The following is a 23,028-nucleotide window of genomic DNA, read 5'->3' on the forward strand; positions in this document are numbered from 1 at the left end:
ATCCTGCATGCTGCAACTAAGACCTGGCACAGCCAAATAAATAAATAAATATTTAAAAAAAAAAGAAGCAAATAAAGAATTTTCAAACAAATAAAAACAGAGAGCTTCACTAAAGAAAGAATTTAAATATATACTTCAAGCAGGAGGAACATGATCCTAGATACAAGGTATATTCTTTGAGGAGGAAGATCAAGAACTCTAGGGTTGAGAGACCTCTATCTACTCTTCAGGGGACATGTTTGCTTACCTCTCAGGTAAGTTTGCTTTTACTTCTTTTACTCCTTTATGGGATCTGTAGATTCTTACTTTCATGCCAGCCCAGTGAGGTGTTAAGAAAAGTTGTTATTAAAAATATTTTATCTAGCATTTTAGTTATTTCATTTCGGCAGGATTGCCCACTCACCTGCAGGAGATTAAAGTCCTTCTAACAACTTCTTTAGGTTAACTCTCCCTGCCTCTTCAGTCTACATGGAGTCCATGTTACCCATCCTCCTGGCATGTTGTACCTTCCCCTTGGAGCACATACATCAGCTATATTTTCACACTTATTTGTATGCTCTTTAACTTAATTGTCTACTTACCCCATTAGAAATCTAAGGGCTACGTCTGTATCGCTCTGTTTTTCTCCCACACCTTAGCAAGTGCTTGGCCCATAGTAGGTATTCAGTAAACATTTATTGAGTAAATAATGTCTACTTAATTAGATATTTTAATGTCTAAAAATAAAATTAATTAATGAGTAATTAATTTTGAGTGAGAAGCCAATATTAGGTATTAGATCAAACACAGCTGTGTGTCTCTGCTTCAGATCCAGCCTTGGAGACAGGGCTGGTGAATTCCCATAGAACTATGCTGTCTAATACGGCAGTCATTAGCCACATGTGGCCATTTAAATTATTAAAATTAATTAAAATTAATTAAAATTTAAAATTCCTCACTCACACTAGCCACTGGTGGCTATCCTATTGGATACTGTAGACATAGAACATTTCCATTATCACAGGAAGTTCTACTGGAAGTGCTGCCTTAGAATTCTCAAGAATTCTTAACTGCTCCTCTGTCTCTCTTTTGCTCTTGCTCTCAGTCTTTCTTTCTCTCTCTCCCCACCCCTAAACCAAGTGCAGGGATTGTCTTATTATTAGTGACTTATAATGGTGCTTTTGAACAAGAGGATGCTGGGTACTTTGGGTGACTAGCACCATCTCACTTTTCTTTCTTTTAAATTCCTGAGCTATTGTTTACTAATACATTCTTTTATTCCTATTTCTAACTGAAGCTGAATGTTACTTGGGTAGAAAGCCTAATTGCTTTCTTTTCTAGGTCCTTAAACCCTTTGCTAATGGTTCAGTCTGAGAGTTCCCAAAGCCAGGGTTCTAGGAGAGTTTGGCATGTCTGAACAGCTGAACTACGAGATAATGGAGTAGGTCCAGCGGGGTGTGGGAGCAGGGCATTCTCTCAATAAAAGAGCTCCCCTCTCTGTACACATGGCCAGTTAATTGGCCATTCTGGGAAAGCATGGATGGGGAGGGGGGGCTTCTGAGAATCGCCAGTGACAGTTAAGTGGCCTTTTGTTGATGTCCTCTGCTGAACAACTTTGTTGGATTTAGTCTCTGCCTCTCCTCCACCTCCTGCAGATTTTCTGTTAGATTCATCATTTACCATTCAGGCATCATCTTTCACTTTCTCCTTCTAATATGACTGCTTTGTGTGCTGGCCTCTGCTTTATTCCTACTGTTCCCACACTGTAAAGGGGGCTGTGTGGGGCTTCAGCAGCACTGAGAAATTGACTCTGCTCTCTGTTGAGAACTATAATAATGACTGCAGTGACCTTCATGTATAGCAGAACATGCACTACCTATCCTGGCATAATGGTGACCACCTGAAGATAGAGAAAAGGGACTCTTCACTGAATTCCTTCTCATAGAATAGACATTTCCTTTGTTCCCCTTTCTATTTTCTTCTCTCCACTGCAACTGGAGTCCTGAGCTAAGATGCAGCTGTGACTGAGAGCTAAATGCTTTGAGATAATGACATTATATTTTGCAGGCTTTGCCAAGCCAATTCACCCAAGTTGTCTCATCTAATACCCCCCAAAAATCCTGTGAAGTAGGGAGGAGAGATTTTATTAACCCCATTTGACTGATGAGTAAATTGAGACTTAGAGAGATGAGGTCAATTGCCCCAGACCTTTTAGACAGGAAGTGAGCACCCAGCTCTGTGTCTAAACACGGCATTGTTTCAATGGTGTCCACATCCTTATGTGCAAGGAGGATACGTGTGAGTGGATGGGGAGGGAGAAGGAGCACAGAGAAAAGAGTAGGAAGAGGGAGGAAAGGAGTGGTTTCCTTGGGCCTCTGGCTTCTCTCATCTTTCTCTGGAGATGGAGGATTCGATGTTCACGAGAGGCTGGCCCAGCAAACCTCTGGGGAGGAAAACAGCTAAAGGCCTTGTCTTCCTCTTTCCCTCCCCTCCTCCCCTTCTCAGGAGAAGACTCACCTAGAAGTGGGGAGGGGCGCCCCAGCTCTCCAAGACCTGGCGTGTGGGAATCCCACACACGGTCTCCCCAGAGAGAGCCTAACGCACATTCTCGGGTCTGGCCTGTCGGCCTTTAGGTGCTCTGCTGTCCTGAGGCCTGACCATGCCCGTGCACGAGGAGAACCCCTGAAGTTCTCCTGGAGGAAGAAGCATGCAGGGCTTCCCCGGAGGAAGTGCGGGCCGAGCGCTGTCCCCTGTGGACAGGCAGACGCTTCTGGTCTGCAGCTTTATCCTGGCAGCAGCTTTGGGCCAAATGAATTTCACAGGGTGAGTGCCTGCTCCTTAGTGGGAGGGAGGATTGCTGGGAGCCAGGTGACCGGGTGGCCCAGCGGGACCTGATCAAGGTGAAGGGATTCAGGATTTCAGTCCCCATCCTGAACCCGCTTCCAACTCCGTCACCTCTCAGTTTCATGTGCGAGGGCAGGACGCGCAGCTGTATTATTGTCCCTCCCCCAACCTAGAGTTCTTAGTCTGGGCTCCAAGGGTAAGCTTTCAGGGCTCCAAGAATCCCCTGAAATCATATGTAAAATTTTTTGTGTATCTACTTTTTTTCTGGAGGAAGTGTTTGTAACTTTTCTCCGATTCTTAGAAGAGTTATAACCCCCCAAAGACTATGTACTCCTAACGTATGGGTGTGGTATTGTCTTCCTTTGAGTAAAAATAAGTATGAGTATTATATACCCTCTACAGACATGATTTCTCAGCTTCCCAAAGATCCCGCAAGGTAACCCCTCCATAGTATCTCCATAGTAGAGAAGAGGAGACACAAGCTTAGAGAGGGGGTTCATCATCCAGGGTATCAGAGCCAGTCAGGGAGGGAGCCATCGCTATCCCAGGCTCAGACCCCAGAGGTCACACTGCAGGCTGCTCAGTTATATGACCTCCCCAAGCCTCCAGAGGGACGGGAAGGAGCTCAGCTTCCCCCTCTGAGGTGGTTTGAGATTGATCTCTTCCATGTCCTGCGGCTCTTGGGAGAAGGCAGGAGAGGGCACGGGGTTGGGGCAGACATGGCCTTGGGCCCTTGTATGAAGAGCACATGGGGCCACCATTGGTGCCCCCGACTCCCTGTATCTATTCCTTTCTGTCCTTTATTCCTTTTGTTCCCCCTCCCTCCTCCATCCCCCACATTCCTTTCCCATCCTGTTTCCCCTGTCTTAGCATTGGGCTCATCAGCAGCACTGACAGGCTTTTTTTTATTTAGTCCCCTGGGTGGTCTGTCCTTGGGGCTGGAGAGTCCACTGGTCCCAGGCTAAAGGGCTTCCGTGCTTCCCAGGGCTACAAGTCCTTCTGCTCAGGGGTCCTCTAGCCTCCCAGCTGTCCTGCCAGGTCCCCGCAGCCTGGCCTCTTTTCCACTCTGCCTCTTCCAAGCAGCACAGTCTTCCAGGAATCCCTCTGAGCAGCTCCCTCCACCCTCTCTGTGTCTTTCCAGTGACCAGGTTCTTCGAGTCCTGGCTAAAAATGAGAAGCAACTTTCACTTCTCAGGGATCTGGAGGGCCTGAAGCCCCAGAAGGTGAGGACTCCACAGGGCTTGGGGACGAGTTCTCTCCTCCCTCACAGCGGCCTGCACCTTTGGCTCCATGTCCTGCTTCCCCCACCCCAAACCTGCCCTCTGGGTGTATCTGCCAAAGATCACAGCACTGTGGAAAAATCAAATGTGGCTCCTCTTCAGAAGAGGTTGGGAACACTCACCTGGAAGGTTGGGTGGCCCTTCTTGGCTTTCCCCTCTGTCCTGTAGGGGGGCTGCTCTGAAAATGGCTGGAATGTCCTGAAGCCACATGAGAGGTACATGTATCTCTGGGTGGTATGCCATGCAGCATGCAGACTGGACACATCTGTTTCCCAATTGGAATGGCTTAGCTTGGCAAACCTGTGTTTTATTTGGGTTTGTCCCTGTCAGCCTGAGCATCGGTTTCTGAGAACATTTGTCCTCAGCAAGTATTCCACAAAGCAAAACATTTTCTTCAATAATAGAAGGGTTTTGTTTGAGGGCTGTTGAAACAACCTGATATTTCTGGATGTGGCCCAAAGCCCACGTTCCTATTCGTTTGAGTGCCCTTATCAACCAGGACTCAGAAAACTTTATAATAATTCTCTCCATTTTACAAACTGAAAAATAGACATGGCAGTCGGATGGCACAGGGATCCAGATCAGGCCTCTCCTACCCCTTCGGGGTTTAGGGGCAGTGACGTCTCCCTCTTCTCACCAGGATTCTTGTCCATGTTAATGTCCCAAGTGATGGGCCGTCTCACCTTTAGAGATTATTTTGGGCTCTTTAGATCCAGGCGAAATTACATGGTGTGAGTGAGGCTGGGAGATGAGGTGCTTAGCATCAGGGAAGGAAATGCAGTGACTTAGGGATTTTGTTTGTCCCTGTCTTGCTGCTCGGCCTTAGGGGTTTCATTTTGGAACTGGGGCCCTTTCAACTGTACAAGAGAAGAACATCTGGCCCTCCAGGGTGCCTACAGGATTGTGTGATAAACATGCCCGTTTTTCTCTCCTTTGTGATCAAGGTGGACTTCTGGCGTGGCCCAGCCAGGCCCAGCCTTCCTGTGGATATGAGGGTTCCTTTCTCTGCACTGAAGGACATCAAAGCTTACCTGGAGTCTCATGGCCTTGCTTACAGCATCATGATAAAGGACATCCAGGTGAGGTCCTGCCCCAGCGCTGCGGCTGGGGGTCTCACCTTCATATCCTGTTTTGGTTTGGGCCCAACATGGAGAAAGAACATCCAGGGCTAAAATGGATGTTTTCTTTCTGGAGTTTCATCTGCATTTTTGTGAACCTACCATGGAAGGAATGAAACCTCACACTTCTCAAGGAAAATTTAAATCTAAGACAGAGTTCATAAGTCATAGTATGGTAATGGCAGGGTAGCTTGTGGAGTCCTCTTTTATTTTTAATTAAAATTTAAAAAAATTTTTTTATACAATTTTAAAGGTTACTTTCCATTTACAGTTATAACAAAATATTGGCTCTATTCCTTGTGTTGTACAATACATCCTTGAGCCTGTCTTACACCCAATAGTTTGTACCTCCCACTCCCCAACCCCTATATTGCCCCTCCTCCCCCCACTGTTAACCACTAGTTTGTTCTCTATACCTGTGAGTCTGCTTCTCTTGTTATATTCACTAGTTTGTTGTGTTTTTAAGATTACTTGTGGTGTCTTCTTATGGAGGAATTTGTAGTTCATGGCAAAGGAGGAGACGGGGGAGAAGGGAGACAGGAGGAAATAGCTCAGGTCTTTTCTGGGCACCGTGGGGAGGGAGGCAGCTCTTCTGATGGCTCCTTTTGCTCTTCTGACTGCTCCCTCCTGTGTCTGTTGTGTCTCAGCCATTTGATAGCAGGGGATTCCTTCACTCCAGAGAGGCAGGAAGAGGTGAGAGAAGCCGAGTGTGAGCCCTGCTGCGGTTTCCTTCCTGCCACCTCCACTGCAGGGCTCTCAGTACTGGGCGCCTCTCCCAGGCAGGATTCTGCCAGAGGAACAGCTTTGGGAGAAGCAGCTGCAGGCCTGCCCTTGGGGAGGGCGAAGGGAGACTTCATCCCAGGCACCCCATTCTCCCCACCCTCACTTGTTGCTGCACCTTACAGCGTCTTTTCTGAATGTCGTGAAATTCTATTTTAATTGTTCTGTCTGCAAGGATATCCCAAGGAGTCTCTTTCCTAAAACGATTCTTTTGGGCATCACTGGGTTAGACCTCTCTGGCTGCACCCCTCCGCAGATGCTGTCGTGTACCTGTAGATTTGTATCCATGTAGATTCCTGCCCAGCCACATTGTGCTGCAGCTAATCTCCTCTGAGGGCTCTGCGTGTGGGAATACACAGTCCCCAGAGCGCACACACTTGACACCACATGCCATTAGGTGCATTCCTTCCCATGTAAGCACGGGGCTGGGGCGCTGCGGTCCATTCAAAGACCTTTCTTCCTCCTCAGGCACATCTGTTTCCCGCTCAACATTTCCCTAATTAAATCCCCCACAAACAAAAATGGGGAAACTCCCACAGACAAGAGAGGCTACCACATCAAAAGACTTAGTGCCCAATTCTCATTTTTCCCCCTTGCCTGCATTTTGAAGTTTGCATTTCCCTGCTTCTGCCCTGCCCTGGAGACCCCGCAGCATTTGGCAAACAGATATGAAGAGGTCTCTGAAAATTTTCTGTTGATTTCTGCATATCAGGAATGGACCCAGAGGCACCTGTGAGTCTCCCCCGCTTCACCGGCTCCTCTGGAACTGTCCTCTCCTGTCATCCCCAGCCCTGGATTCCCTTCGCCGGCGGGGAATGGGGAGCTTTTCACGCCCTCTCAGTAAAATGCCCTCAACTCGGGGCCTTAACCCAGTCTGGCAGGATTTTCACCAACACCTTGCTCTGTCTGCAACGCATCAAGCTCTGATTGTTATACTTGAGATCACATTTTGGCTCCCAGGGAGCTGGGGCTGGGAGGAGGCTGCTGTGTGGAGTTGATGTGTGGTGGTGATGGGGGAAGGTGTCGAGGAGGAGGGAAGCTCAGAGGTGCTAACAGGAGGGAAGGGCTTTGCACCACTCAGGTTGTTGGCCTCCAGTCTCATGTTTTAGTTATCAACGCACAGACCTGATTGCTTTCTGTCTTCTGGATCGCCTCACCCCAGTGTCTGGCATAGCGTCTCCTGCATGGTGGGCCCTCAGCCACTGTGTGCTGAATGAATCACTCTATCGGCAGGTTCAGGAGGAGCATGCCCGGAGAGAGACCTGACTAATATGCTGGTCTGTGTCTCCAGAGCCCCCTCCCCTGAGCCCCTCAAGGTGCAGAATCATTTGCCTTATCTATCTTTATATCCCAGCACCTACCAGAGGGCCTGCCACTTAGGTGGGGGGCTTAGTAAATGTCAGTTGACTTCATGGACATGAGAAGGAGAGGGAAGAGGAGAGAGTATGCTTGCTTGTTAGTGCCAGGCTGAGAGAAAGTGTGAAAAAACTTGGTGCCAGCTTTTACTTTGGCCAGAGGCGCTGGAGACTTTTGAGGAAGGGAGGTGCCCCCCTGCCACTCCTGCCTTGTGATCAGAGGGATGCTTGAGATGAGCTTATTCATTCCACCCACAGATACAGAGACACCTACTGTGTGCTGGGTATTGGGCAAGGCACTGGAAAAACAAAGATAAAAAAATGTAGTCACTGGATCCAGGGGCGCTTGAGTGCTGTGGGGATGGGGGAGTTGAGGGGAGTAAATCAGTGATGACAATGGAGTAGATGATGCGCTGATGGAGTGGAGCAGGTTGCTATGGGAGCGAGTACAAGAGGCACTGCACGTCGCTCTGAGGCTCCGAGAAGGCGGTAATTACGGTGTGGCTGAAGAGCAGCAGAGGGGGGGCCGGGGAGGGGAAAGGGCCTGTGATTGGCACTGAGGCCAGACCAGAGCACAAAGGGCATCCTCCACCAGGTGAACAAGTCAAGATAAAATCCCGAAAACCATGGGGGAGCCATCGGAGGGCTCGGACATGATCAGATTTGCATTTTAAGAAAAATCTCTCTGACAGTGACAATGTTGACAATGTTGAGTTGGGGACAGGAACAGGGAGAGACTGACAGACAGGAGGGTGGTGCGGAAATTGCTGTGGGCCAGGGAAGAAATTATCTGATTCCGAGTGCGCTGTATTTGCATTTAATTTTTCTTCACCTCCTCATTCTTTTCAGCCCTTTGGTTTTGTTTTTTTTTTTCCCTGGGATGAGTCACCATGGCAAAGCTTCACTTGAGCAATCAGCTCTGTGGATTTTAATGGCTTTTTTCTGATTACAAAATTAATAAATATTCATGGTAGATAATTTGGAAAATAGGGGAAAGCACAAAGGAGAAAACAAAAATCACCCATGCTCCGAGCACACTCTAGAGCAAAATACAATTTAGTGTAAATAAAACTTCGCCAATTATCCCCTCTCTCCTGGATCATTCCCATTAGCATACAAATATAGAGTTATTTCTCTCATCTTAAAAAGGTCCTCTCTTGATCCTTTCCCCCACCTCCAGCTATCACCCCATTTCTCCTCTTCCTCATAGAGCAAAACTCCTGGAAATAGTGACTGTACTTACCATCTCCATCCCTCTCCTCGGGTGGACTGTCCACCCCTTGCTTCACCTCAACTGCCCTTGACAATGTCACACACAGCTCCTAGGTCCAACTCAGCAGTCAGCTCTGAGTGTACAGTGTCCTGTTCTTTCATCTTTCAGCCTGACTGGTCACTCTCTCCTCTCTGGAACACGTCTCTCCATGTGACTTCCATGACACTACACTCTCCTGGGTTGTCCCATCTTACTGGCTGCTCCTTTGCATGTTGTTTCCCTGGTTCCCAGCTCTGTCCTTCGACCTCTCCTCTATCCCCTCATCCAGGATCATGGCATTGAATACCTTCAACCTCCTGAATACTCCCATATTTATAGCTCCAGCCAGACTTATATATCTGACCTGAACTCCAGACTGACGTATCTGACCATCTACTTGGCATTTCCACCTAGGTGTCTAATGGGCATAGCAAACTTCACAGGTACAAACCTAGCTCCCCTGGCCACTCCCTGGCCTGCTCCTCCATAGCCTTCCCCAACTCAGGAAATGGCAGTGCCATCCTCCCGTCACTCAGACAAGAAACCTGGAGTCATCCTTGACTCTTTTCTCACATCCCACAGACAGTCCATTAGCAAATCCTATCAGCTCTCCCTTCAAAATATATCTTACCACATCCTATTCTATCACCACGGGTCGACACCCCGTCAGCCTTCACCTGGATTATTCTGGTAGTTTCCTAACTGTTCCCCCTGATTCCACCCTTGCCTCCTTATTGCCTAGCCTCAAAACAGCAGAGGTGACCTTTAAAAATATGCAAGTCCTATTATGTCACTCATCTGCTTAAAACCCTCGGTGTCTCCCCACCTCATTCAGAGTAAAACCCAAAGTCCTTAAGACTGCTGTAAGGCTCTACACGATCCAAGCCCCACCCCACGTCACTGTGCAGTCTCCCCTTGCTCACTCTGCTCCAGGCACTGGAACCTGCTTGATGTTCCTCCAGCTTGCCTGACCTATTCCTGCTTCAGTGCCCTTGACTAGGATCATACTTCAGGGCCTTTGCACTTGCTGGTCCTTGTAGCTGGAATGCTGCTTCTACAGATATCAGCATGGCTTATTCCCACACTACTTTCAAAACTTGATTCACGTATCAACTTTTCACCCTATTTTGAGCTGTACCTTTCTCTTCCCACACTCCCCCAGTTCCCGCCCTCACTTTTCTCCTTGGCACGTACAGCCTTCTAATATCCTATATGATTTACTTATTTGTCTTGTTTATTGTCTGTCTCCCCTATCAGGCTGTAAGCTCCATGAGGGCAGGCAATTTTGTTTTGTTGGCTGCCATATCTTTAGTGCCCAGTGTGTGCTTCACAAACACTGGTCTGCTGAGTAGAAGAGATTAAAAAGTGGGAAAGGTGTTGGCTGGGGTGGGGGTGGGTGGCAGCTCTAAAGAGGAGAGGAAGACAGGAATAGGCAAGGAAAGGAAGGAATCATGGGTAAGGCCCTGAGGGAGAGCCAGAGTCTGGCTGCACAGGGGTAGGGGGCTGAGGAGGGTTGGGGGTAGGGGTTGGGAGACAGGGACAGCAGAAGGACTAGGCCCCTCTGTTGGTCCCAGGGAGGGGCAGGGGCTGCCTGAATCACCCAAGTGACCACTAATGGGGGTCACCTGCTGTCCAAGTCCTGCAGACACCACTTCTCCCTGGAGGAACCCAGATTTCCTGGTCATGCCCTGTAATGATTATTCCACCACAGAGTCCTGGAGTCACCCAAGAGTTACTGTTGTTGTCCTGTCATTGTCATCATCATCGTAGCTGGCATTTACTACATGCTAGGCAATGTTCTAAGCATTTTACATGTATTCACCCTTCTAATCCTCACAAGAACACTTCAAGTATGTGTGAAAGTACATGGTAACATGACCCCCATTTTATGAAGGTGCAGAGAATTTCCTAATTTAGGAGACTGAGGCACAGAGAGCTTAGTAATTTGCCCAAGTTAGTGACAACATCAGGATTTAATCTGAGACAGCCTGGCTCCAGGCCCTGGACTCTTTACTCTTGTGCCGTCTGCCTTCTCAAGCGGTGTCATTGTTGTTCGTATGGCGTTTTAGCTTTGCCTTTTGGGCAGGGAAGCCCCGGTTCGGTCTTGAACTCTGAGGGGTCCACTCTGACAGCCCCAGATCTGTACCCCCTCCCCCCATCCAAACGTAGGCATGGCGTGTAACTGCCACCAGCCATGCAGCTGCCACTGCAAACGTCAGGCCTGGAAGAGGAGGCCAGGGATGCATGAGGAGAGGTGACGGCCCTCCTCACAGAGCGGGCATTAGAGCCCAGCTCCTGCCCGCCACCACTGTTTCTGGGAACTTCGTCCATTTTACGTCTGTGGTTGGAGTGAGCTGTGAATGCAGATTCCCCTCAGGCGTCATCTTCACCTTTGGGGCCCACGGTCCCCCAGCCCCCCATCTTGGAGGTGCTGTTCGTAATGTCCCCATCCTTCCTTGCTCCTGTCATAAATTAATTTACACTGAGGTGTTACTATCCCTGTCAGCTTACGGCTTCCAGGGAGGCAAATGGCTTACTTCTGAGTCTTTTTTTTCTCTGAGAAGCCTGACAGGGCTGTAATTAGGCAAGCCTGTGGCAAGTCTGCATTCTTAGTTCTCCCATCCCCTTCCCTCAGCCCTGTGAAGGGAGCAAACATCTGCGTATTTTTCAGGCCAGGGTAGATTAATGTTCCTGGAATCGAGGGCCCAGCTGTGAGGGCTGAGCATTCCCAATTTGTAAGCGGGTGTCATATCCATTCACAAGGCTGTGAGCGTGTTTGGAAAGTTATTTGCAGTTTGGTGCCGACTTCCCATTTGCCTCCAAGCTGTCGTGTGGAACAAAGGACAGCCTTATGGGAACTCTCTTCCTGTGGGTGTCCCTGAGCTGTGGGGAAAGAACTGGGTCCTCCAGTCCTATCTTCCCAATTTTTCTTCCCTCTCCTCCACCTTCGCTCACCACCTCCATCCCTAGGAAGTTAGATGTATGGGCCCTTTAACTTTATGGCGCTGGGGCCCTGACTCCGGGTGCGTTGGCCTGACCTGCTCTCTGCTCTGCAGCTGCTCACCGCAGCTGGTCATGCCCGGCCCACAGTGAGGGACACACATTGGTCATGGAGGCTGCTGAGATTTCCGTTGATTTTCTGGGAAGAAGACAGATTTCCTTTGTTAGAGCTTCCCAGGCTGGTGCTTGTGCCAGTGAGGATCAGGGCTCCTCCAGCCATCTCTAACTAAACCAGCAATCCCAGCTTTGCCCAAGTGGGAACGTCCCCAGCCCAGCCAGTTCAGCTGGAGAGCATTGCAATTACAAATGCCTAGCGTGTAGTTGGTGCTCAAAAAGAAAATGAAATGAGCCCCAAACATTGACTTCCACTCCCATTTAAAAATCTGTGAACTTGAGGATTGTGAGCAAGCTGACAGGGGCGGTGGGGTGAGTGTGTCATCTGGTAGTGGCCTCGGCTGCAGCGGGGCGGGGCGGGGTGTCTCTTCCAGCCCTGGGACTGAAGGCGCCACGGCTGCTGCTTTATTTTTAGCCATTTGGGTGTTTTGCCTTTGTTTTAGTATTATTTATTCATTTAGAAGATTTTACTTATTGAAGTAGTGTGAGCACGTTGCCAAATTGCAAAAATAGAGAAAAGGAAAAATTCCTTGAAATCATAATCTTTCTCTCCTAACAGGCATGTTAGCATTTTGGGTTTTTTTTTGGCATTTTACTGTGTTGTTTTCCTATGCTTGGGGTATTGCCTTTTCATTATTTAAAAGCACTTTTAAATTACAATAGTATGATGGACTTTTCACCTGTTGTTCATATTTTATACGTGTGCTTACTCTTTCTCTGTGTACACACACACACACACACACACATATAGACATGTGTACGTGTGTGTGTGTGTGTGAGATTCTTATTAGCTTTTAGTTTTGATAGCTAGCTGGCCTTAAGGAACATAATGTTAGAAACTAGGATGTCTGGGTTTCTATCTCATCTCTGCCCCTTGTTAGCTTTGCTATTAAGTCTCTTTACCTCTCTAATTTGCATTTTCTCTAAAACATGAATAGTTAATTCTTGCCCTGTCATCAGGTCATCTAACCAGATCAACCGAGGTGATGAGTATACAAATGCTTGGTTAAACTAAAAGACTCTGGCCTGAAGCAAGGCATTATCAGGATTTGCTTGTGACCCAGAGCTGCAAAGCAGTGACTCTGGGTTGACGGCCTCTGCTTTCCCAGCACCGCTGTGGCAAAGGGGCCCAGGCACCTCCCATGCTGCACAGGCAGGGCTGAGTCTTGGGGTGCTTCGGTCCCTGGGTGTCAATGTAAGGGTATGAGCTTAGGGTGAAGGGCACCTGCCCACCTCACTGAGTCCCGAGCTGGGAAAAATGCCCCAGGATGATGTGGGAGGTCAATTCAACCCAGGCACTGTACTGCCCTCTCTGTGGGAAGTACCACGTGAGGACTGTGTGCCAACTCCAAATTGCCACTCCAGGAAGGACATTGCTTTGGCTCACCTGTACTTGTGTTTAAGAGGCAGTTAAGATGGTGAGTGACAGACTGTTGGCACATTAATTATAATGATTTGGACTGGCTCTTCGAATGGCTTGGACATCAACTGTCTGGGCTACTTCCTGGGGCAGAGTGCGTGCTGTGGGTCAGGGGAGCCCTCTGCTCCCCCGGGGTCAGTGTACATAGCTCAGCTTGGGCTTTGGCTCAACAGAGGGTTCACAGAGGACAAAAGCAATGTTGGCAGTGGCCCATGAGCATCTTTTCCAAGACACTTTTATATCTTTTATTACATTTTATCCTTTTGAGATGGGCAAGGCAAGTCCCAATTTTCACGCTGAGGAAACCAAGATCAAGGTTCCACAGCAAGTTAGTGGCAATGGCACACTTAGAACCAAGTTCTCCAGACTCCTTGTCCTGTGCTCATCTGGGAAATGGCGGCATGAATGCCAGCTTGCCAAGCGGAAAAATCACCCAGCAACCTGGCATCTCCTCCTTTTGCGCAGTTCACACTCACAGCGGCTCATTCTCCGATGTCGATGCTGTCTTTGTGCAGCCAGCTGAGGCAGGGCTCAGAAGAGACATGCCTGGCCCAGCCTCCTCTTCCCTTCCTAGGTGCTGCTGGACGAGGAGAGAGAAGCCATGGCGAAATCCCGCCGGCTGGAGCGCAGCACCAGTAGCTTCAGTTACTCCTCGTATCACACCCTGGAGGAGGTGGGTCTGCCGGGTCAGGCTCTGGACTCTGTTGTCCTCTTGAGCCCGCAGGGTCTCCAGCCTCAGGACTCTGGGGTCTACAGGAGACCATGAGCTGACGCTTGGGGAGTGCAGAGGAGGAGGTCCTCCTTGGTCCTCCAAGGTCCTCCTTGGTCAAGGAGGTCCAAAATCCAGGATTCAGACAGAGGGGACTGTGGCTCAACAGTGCAGTCCACAGCAGGCGTGGGACCGGAGTAATGGGTCTACGAGGTGGAACACTAGAGCAGGGATCCAGCACCGGCCAGAACAGAGCAGGTAGAGGCACCGTCCTATCTGACATTCTGGCTAGGGATCCAGGGGTCTTAACCTCTGCACGACCATTCCTGTGTTAAGTGACCCCAGCTGTGAGTGCTAGAGCACAGAGGGACAGGAAGCTAGGCATGTTAGAGAGCCATTTTGTAGAATTAAACAGAGTTCCTTCAGCTGGAGAAAATTTATGATTACAGTTACAGCCATCGAGGGCAGGCATGACTGATTGTGACTTGTTTATAAAGGTAGAATATGCAAGAAAAGCACAGAGACGCCCAGTCGAGAAAGAAACTCTAGGCACACATCCTACTTCCATGTAAAGGATGACATCATTGATATTGTCCATCTATTATTATCATTATCACTCTCCCCGTTTCACGAAGTCCGTTAATAGAGGATCCATTTTCTTTCATATATTTGTTAATTTAATTATATATTGGAAGAATAAGAGAATGAATTAGTATATTCCATTAGTATTTATTGATGTCAGAGATAAATAATCCTGCCTTCAAGAGGCTTAGAATCTAAAAGGGTCAGGATGACTAAAAACAACACTGCAAGGACTATGAGATCTGTCAAATGGATTGAAGGGGCCAATAAAATGGAAGCAAGAGAAACTTCCAACCAGAGAGAGCCTTGCAGGCTGACCCTGGGGACTGAGTAGGCTCAGCACATGCTGCTCTTCCAGGCAAGGCTTAGGAAGAGCCTGGGAATCCAGGCTAACCACAGCTCCTGCCTTAGACCCAAGGTAGTCTTTCATTTTTGTGATACGTTTAGATCCTCAAGGGAGGTGGGAAAGCATTAAAGAGGGTGGGATGGGGCAAGGAGAATACTCAGAGTGATCCTGGGGTTTGCCCCCTCCCTGCTTAACTGCCCATCTGAGAAACTTCATTCCTTTCAGATATATACCTGGATCGACAACTTTGTAACTGAGCATTCAGATATTGTCTCAAAAATTCAGATTGGCCACAGCTTTGAAAATCGGTCCATTCTTATTCTGAAGGTAAAAGCTAGCAGTGTTGACCACTAGACTGTACAGTGAGTGCCTCTGGCATAAGTTGAGTTCATATGGGGTTGTGGCTGGGTGGGAGTTTTAGGGAGAGAGATGTGTACACTCTTGTCCCGAGGTGACCCACAAGCTTTGGGATGGTGGTGTTCAGGGACCCACCCTTGTAGGTGTGGACAGGTGGTAGTGCAGTGACCTGGCACGTCTGGGTCAGGAATCTGGTAGGAGGGTTGCTAAGGAGATGGAACTGCAGAGTGGCAGTCATCACCTTGGACTTGGGATGTGAGTGTGAGTGAGTCAGCATTCTTCCTGTTACCTCAGTTGCTTCATCTGTTCAATGGGAAGAGCGGTACCCAGAGGCTTCATTTACAACAACTGAGGTCATCTGGCTCAGGCAGCCCCACAGATAGGCCTGAGTCTATGAGGACACCTTTCAGCCCTTCACAGGGGCCACTGGAAACAGAGCTCGAGTAAAATTGGCAGCAGCAGTGCCCTTGGCCATGAAGGAGGCAGGATGGGTGAGAGTGTGGAGCCTACGGGAAAATGATTCTTTGTATGTGGCCTAAAGGGCACTCGGGAGCGTGGACCACGCAGGGCATTTGACATCCAGCTTTCAGAGAAGACAGGCACTGCAGTCCTCAACAATGCCCTGGGAGACTCTTCTGAAGGGTCAAGTGGTCTCATCTAGCTCGGGACTTGACTTCGCCTGTGCCTGCTTTGATTTCCCTTAAGGGCTGTCTGTGTGCCCTCTTTAATGTTGTCTAAGACCTTGCTACTCAGTGTGGTCCTTGGACCAGCAGCAGCAGCATTTCTGGGAGCTTGTTAGAAACTCCCAGCCTCACACCCCTTTCCAGATCTACTGAATCAGAATCTGCATTTTACTAAGCTCCCCGGAGGATTCATGTGCCCTTGAAAGTTTGAGAAGCACTATTCTAAAATACTTTCAAACCTGGGAAATTCTGTGCCTCTGGCTGGATCACTTTGCTCTCCAAGAGCATCACTGTGTCTCCAGGGCACCCCCACACGTGTGCACTTTCTATGGGCTCATGCACAGGTACCTCCACCTCCAGCCCCCCTCTCAGGAACATGGGGCCGCTCCAGGCAGTGAGGGTACATCTGGGGCCTCCTTCCAGGCAGTCTAGGGACAGCCCTGTGGCTGTTTTGGTTCAAACTTGTATGGGGCCTGGTGCTTTTCCCCAGTTCAGCACTGGAGGTTCTCAGCGCCCAGCCATCTGGATCGACACTGGAATCCACTCCCGGGAGTGGATCACCCATGCCACCGGCATCTGGACTGCCAGGAAGGTCAGCACGGACCATGGGGGCTGGGCTGGGGGGTGGGGGCTGCTCAACTATTTAAGGGCACCTCCGGTTGAAAACTTATTCATGGTTCTCCTAACCCGGGGCTGTCTACGCTCCTGCCCTATGGAACAGCTGCCATGTGCTCTGGCCTTTTGCAGCACAGAGTCCCCAGCTGTCCTCTGCCTTCTAGTTGTTTAAAATCCAAGCCTTTGGTTCTGCACAAGGCTGAACCTGATGACTGATGCCACCCCTGCCTGCAGCCACTGGCTGTACAGATGTCCTGCTCTGCTTTGGAGGAGAGCCCGGCAGGGCCTCCTGTCCCTCACCCTATCCCCACCCTGCCCTTTCTTGCAGATTGTCAATGAATATGGCAAAGACCGCATCGTGACAGACGTACTGAACGCCATGGACATCTTCATGGAGATTGTCTCCAACCCTGATGGGTTTGCTTATACCCACAGCATGGTGAGAGTACCTGAGAGGGAGGGGGTCAAGGATCAGGGGTCAGCTCTGGGGGAATGAAGGAAAGGTCACTGTGGCTTTGGGATGCTTGGCTGAGTTTCCCTAGGGGCAGGCCCCTCGGGGGCTCCTTGCAGAGTCTCACTGAGGCAGGCGGGCTGCTCAGGTGCTGTAGCTGCAGCTCTTGCCCTTCAGCCTCCCTCTTGCTGCCCAGGGAAGGCCACTGTTGATTGGCTGTGCTTGGGGCTCTCTCCATACCCATGTTTAACCTCATAATACCCCAGGTTTAACCACAAAGCATCTGATCTGCAGCCTTGGCCCAGCCCCATGCCAGCCCCATCCAGCCCTAGAGATTCCTTCCTTTTGCCCCTCCCTGGCCTGCCGGACCCCCCTTCCTAGACCAGGATGTCAGAGGCTTCCACCCAGGAATGGGCCCAGTGAATGAGGTCACCTGCCCTGTGCTTTTTCAGAACCGCTTGTGGCGGAAGAACAAGTCCAGCAGACCCGGAATCTTCTGCATTGGTGTGGATCTTAACAGGAACTGGAAGTCAGGCTTTGGAGGTACTGCAGTCTGCTGCACCCGGGGGCAGGGCTAGAGAGGACTTGGTTCCTGGCACGTCTCCCACACAGTCAGATTATGTTGACTCATAACTGGGGAGGCAAAGCAGTTAGCTAATGCAAGTGAGTCATGGCCAGGGACAGGCAGGCACATGCCTAGGATTGGCCATGAGGTATGGGGAGAGGTTGCATATGTCTGTTAAATGTATACATATGCTAAGCCTTCATGGGAAACAGCTCCTTGCATGGGGACTAACTGCAAGGGTCAGATCCTAAATATGGCAGAGAAAGGCTTAAGGAGGTCCAAAGTAGTCTTGCTCATTGTTCAAAACCCAGAATTTGTGGTGCCCCACCCAAATATCTCTCACCCTTCCTTGAATGGAGCATGCCACAAGAAAATGCCTCCAAATTCATTCCCTGAGACCTGTGACCCAAATTTTGCCCTCTGGGGAGGCCAGAACAAAGGTTCAAACATAGAATAAGCTAGTTCCTTATCATTAACACTGACTTGAGCCTGGCTTTTATTTTTGGCCCAATTACTTTGTGACCCTGGGCTGTTGGACTGTTGTTTACCTGCAGGGTTGTATGGTTCAAAGGAGGGCTTCCTCCTGAGTTCCCTTGGTGTTCTTCCTGATTATCTCCCTTGCCACACGAGGGGCTTAGGGACTAGATGGGGAAACTGAGGCTTCCAGAAAGCCCAGAGATGAGTATGTGGACCCTGGGAATGCAGCAATTTGATGGTTGGGGTGCTGGGTCTAACCAGGAAAGTCTCCAAAACAGAGGGGTTTATGGGTACAGCCCTCGGCCCCCAGACACTGGCCCCACACTATACTGGGGGATCAGGGTTTGGCTCCACAGGAGACAATGCCATGATGTTGGCTGCTCCTACCCCTTCGCCATGCTGTTGAAAAGCAGATCTGCAGATGGGAGGTCAAGCCAACGAGATAGAACATTCTAGATCTGGATGCCCATTGCTTTGAAAATCTGATTTGAGTCTGTTCTCACTGAAAAATAAGGAGAGCTCTGAAGCATCCAGAGCGAGGCCACCAGCCCACAGTGTAGGGGGTTGCCTGAGAGTCTGGGGCTGTGTTTTAGTTGCTTGTGTAAGGGAACACAGCCACATAAAATTAGGTGTTTCCACCTCCAAATAACCAGACATTTGCCCCCCAAGAGGGCATCCACGTGGGCCCCTCAGAACTGGCTGAAGGGAGTGCCCACGTACCCTGAGACAGACTGGCTAGAAGAAAGACAAATTACCTCTTAAAGAAAATAACTTTTGTGAGTTTCACCACAGGAAAAAAACATCATTTTATATATATATATATATATATATACATACACACACACACGTATATATATATATACACAATGTAAAAAAAAATATGTGGGAAAAAAAGCCCAGAGGGGACAAAAAGCTCCCATAATCCCACTACCCAAAGATTACTGCTTTTAATAATTTACCATGTCCTTCCAGCGAGTTCCCCTTGCTACAAATTACATTTTTAGAGAAGGAAAAATAAATAGCTAATGAATCCATTAGCAGGTACTTGTGAAACAGGCAGGCTCAGAGGACGTTGACTGTGAACGTCAGAGGCAGACAGCTAATTCCAATTTGGTCAGGGGAAGATTAGTTTATTCTGCTTAGCTCAAACCAGAACTAACGGCCTGAAGTGTTTCTCCATATTTGGGCAAAGCCACCTGGTCGTTGGCAGGGGAACCACTTTCCATGCGTGGGCTGCAAACGCAGACAAAGCTTGCAGCCTCCCTCGCTCTGCTCATCTGTTGCTATTTGTCATTCATCAAGTGTAGCAGGTGCAGAGGCTCCCAGCAGACACAACAAACAGGGCCACTGTTAGCTGGGCCAGCTCCATCCTGGGAGGCTGCTCCTACCCCCTCGTTTCCTGCAGGCACATCCCCTTCTAACCAGGGTCAGTCCTCGCCCTAGGCAAGGACCCGAAGACCAAGAAGAGATGCGTTCCCAGGTGACAGAATAGCCTCTGGGCCTGCCTGTGGCCAGAAATAGCGAGTGTCTGGTTAGTGACTCAGGGGGGAAGATTTTGTTTATGGTTTTATTATTGCCTTAATTTAATTGCTGCGTAAAGAGTGATCTGTAGATCATCCCTCCCAGCGCGCCACCCTCACCTGCACCCTTGGGGAGGACCTGTTTGCTGCAGTACTAGAGCAGCATCTGAACTGGTGGGCAAGCCTCCCAGCTCTCCGGCCAACTCACTGCCCTGAGGGGTGCTCTGGCATCCTCAGGAGGCTTCAGAAGTTGGGGCAATCCCTGGCCTCTGACTGGGCTTCTGTGCAGTCATTTCAGGGAGGAGGAGTGAGAGCAGGACCCGGGATGCTCTTTCCAGTTGTGTTCCTAACCCACAGATCTTGACCAGCCCAGCCTAGCCCTCCATGACGTGGCCCTTGGGGAGGGGAGGAAAACAGAAGGGGAAGAAAAGAGATGGGGAGCAAAGAGTCTAGTAGGAGATGGGAACAAATTAAATTTGTGAACAAAATAGAAGCGCAGCTGCTCTTTGCCCTCTCTCCAACTTAGGTCCCCAAGAAGAATTTTCAAAGACTCTTTGCATCTGTGGTTCCCAGACCAGCCTTGGGCAACTGTGGTGATCTAGTCTCTCTTTTCCTCCAAGTTCATGCTGTTCTTGGGCCATGGCTATGGCAAAGCTTGAGCAGACAATAAGTCTGAGCACTCAACTGACCCAAGCCTTTCCCATGGCAGTGGAGGGTCAGCAGAGAAGGATCAGCTCAAAGGGGTTGCTGCTCATAGGGGAGGCCAGGTTGGAGACCGACTGGCAACTGCTGAGGCAGGCCTGCCTTTCTAATGGAACCACAGTCAGGACTTAACCAAAGGACAAGCCAAGGGAGCTCCCTGCAGGGCCACAGAGCTGCTGAGTCATGGTGTGGCAACACTCCTCTGACGTACTAGACTAGGGTATGAAGCAGTAACAAATATCCCTCCAAATCTCAGTGGCTTAACACAATAAAAATTTATTTTTCATGCAAACAAAGTCTAATGTGGGTAGGTGACCCTCCTTGACAGCTCTCTTCCACTGGTGACAGAGGGATCCAGGACACTTCTCCATTTAGAGTTTTTTCCTTCAAGCACACAGACAGAAGAGAGTGTCGAGAAGTCGCACTTGCTCTTAGCCTCCAACTAGAAGTGACACATCATTACTGCTCACATTCTCATTGGTCAAAAGTAGTCACATGACCTCAACCAAACTGCAAAAGAGGCTAGGAAATGTAGAGGAATACAGTATATTTTGTGAGCACTAAGTGTCTTTCCCAAGCCTGGGAATTTGAACACTTTGGGTGCTTTGATTCTACTTCCAGGAAATGGTTCTAACAACAACCCCTGCTCAGAGACTTATCATGGGCCCTCCCCTCAGTCAGAGCCAGAAGTGGCTGCCATTGTGGACTTCATCATGTCCCACGGGAACATCAAGGCTCTGATCTCCATCCACAGCTACTCTCAGATGCTCATGTACCCCTATGGCCACTCTCTGGAGCCTGTTTCAAACCAGGAAGAGTTGGTGAGATTGGCTGCTTAGGGCTTGGGGGAGGCATCCAGCAGACTCCCAACAGGCCCCATGGTAGGGAGCGGGGGGTGGGGGGGACTTGTTCTCACATGTGATCAAGTTCAAAACTGGAGGTGCTGTGCTTCCTTCTCACAAGAGCCATCTACACATTCAACTTCCAAGACTCTGAAGTCCCTGCTTCTCAGCAGCTGCTGAGGGTGTGGGAGTGTGGGGAACGCCGGCATCTCACTCTCTGGATTTAATCTTGCAGTACAGTCTTGCCAAGGATGCAGTGCAGGCCCTGTATGAGGTTCATGGGATCGAGTACATTTATGGCAGCATCAGCACCACCCTCTGTGAGTGAGCCTTCCCCTGGCTGTTGCTGCTTCAGGCACCACATCCACCTGGGGTCGAGCAGGTGCAAGCTCTGCTGACTGGCAGGCCTGGTTGGCCACAGGGTTGTGCCATAGATCTAGCTGGGCTGGGCCAGAGCTGATTTCCACATTTGAATAGAAGGGTGAATGGTGGTACCCAGACACAGGCACCTGTTTCTTTGCAGCATTAATTAGTGCCTATCTCCCAATGCCTGGGTTACTGCAATGTTCCTTGAGGGTAAATATCCCAAGTCTGGTGGCCTCAAAAGCTTTCTTTTTGCCAGGGCAGAGATTGGGCTGGGTGAGCAGCGTATGGCCCAGGTTGAGGCCTGGGCCAGGAAGCTTGGTGTGGTCTGGAATGGGTGGGAATTTGGCCCACAGGGCCCACTGTCCTCTCAGGATGCCTCTGTACCTTGTGACCACACCCTGTTCTTCCTTTTGGGAGCATTTCTTTGCCCTTTTGTATCCAGATGTGGCCAGTGGGATCACTGTCGACTGGGCCTATGACAGTGGCATCAAGTACTCCTTCACCTTCGAGCTCCGTGACACAGGGCACTATGGCTTCCTGCTGCCGGCCACCCAGATTATCCCCACAGCCCAGGAGACGTGGATGGCCATTTGGACCATCATGGAGCACACGCTTAATCACCCCTACTGACAATACTGCTGAGGGCAGAGCCAGAGGGTTTGTCTTCTTTCCCAAGGCCTGGGCTCCTCCTGAAACCCAAGTTATGGGTCCCTTCCCACCCCTGCCCTGACTCCTTAGGAAATAAAAACAAGTTTGAAGAGGCTTGGTGGCTTCTGGCACTGACTGCCACCCCTTTGGGCTCAGCATTGAGGAGGGGACAGGGGCCTTGGAAATGCCTCTTCACTCCTCAGGTATCCAGGCGGACAGGGGGACCAGCAGCCCTTCCCTTTTCTCCTCTTGAAATGTTCTCGGGGCCCAGAACAGATAACACACCCCCTGGAGCTACTAATATACACGCTGTCCCTTTGGTACTTACATTTTAAGATGAGCCTGGAGGGGACAGTGTTTGATCTGAAGGAGTGGATCTCCAGTGGTGGCGTTTCTGGCACCTTGAGCGAGGGGTGGGTACAGACAGGCAGCCTCCTCCTCTTCCTGCTTCATTTCCCATGCTGGGTAGGGAGTAGACGCACATTTCAGAGTCCTCCATTCAGAAGATCCCTCTCACCCTGTTAACGAAAGTGAACAAGTTACTGGTTTGTGACCTGCTCTTCCTGGGCACCCTCACAGGCTCCCTTGGTCTTGGGAGCAGAGTCGCAGCCAGTCAGAGCCAGCACAGCAAGCACCGCACATCCAGAGAGAAGTCCTCTTTTTCCTCCTCACGATAATCATCATGGTTGTCATGCACTGGGAAGTTAGTCTAGGCAAGGCCATTTACTTTATCTCAGGGAGAGATTCTGAGATACAAATGAGGTCTCTTCCCCCATCCTCAGGCTTCCTTGTACCTTTTGCCTTCCCCCATCACTGGGGAGCCGGGATAGTGGGTGGGTCTGTTTGCTCTGCCTTCAGGGGAAGGCAAGTACCCCCAATAACAAGAAGTCAACTGGAGAGCTGAATGGGCTTGTGTAAGTCTGAGGCAGGAAGCAAGACTTTCATTTGCAAAAGCCAGACTTTAGTAATTGTTGTTGCTAAAGGAAAGGATTGTGGATACCCATGAATTGGCCCCTGCAGGAC

The 23,028-nt window shown here is 49.7% G+C and overlaps 1 protein-coding gene across 2 annotated transcripts; it reads left to right on the top strand.

Moving 5' to 3' along the window:
• Nucleotides 1-2,686: 2,686 nt before the first annotated feature.
• CPA5 (carboxypeptidase A5) lies at nucleotides 2,687-22,087 on the top strand. Of its 2 annotated transcripts, XM_068550099.1 has the most exons (11): nucleotides 2,687-2,802; nucleotides 3,965-4,046; nucleotides 5,048-5,182; nucleotides 13,717-13,815; nucleotides 15,005-15,106; nucleotides 16,310-16,411; nucleotides 16,763-16,873; nucleotides 17,338-17,428; nucleotides 20,771-20,970; nucleotides 21,227-21,311; nucleotides 21,800-21,987. In XM_068550099.1, exons 1-11 carry the CDS (start codon nucleotides 2,687-2,689, stop codon nucleotides 21,985-21,987), a joined length of 1,311 nt encoding a protein of 436 aa, XP_068406200.1. The 2 variants fall into 2 exon arrangements, with proteins under 2 accessions (XP_068406200.1, XP_068406199.1); XM_068550098.1 differs by lacking the exon at nucleotides 21,227-21,311 and having other exon boundaries at nucleotides 21,800-22,087.
• Nucleotides 22,088-23,028: the final 941 nt, after the last annotated feature.

The sequence above is a fragment of the Eschrichtius robustus genome, chromosome 8 (assembly GCF_028021215.1).
Source record: "Eschrichtius robustus isolate mEscRob2 chromosome 8, mEscRob2.pri, whole genome shotgun sequence".
Taxonomy (NCBI): Eukaryota; Metazoa; Chordata; class Mammalia; order Artiodactyla; family Eschrichtiidae; genus Eschrichtius; species Eschrichtius robustus.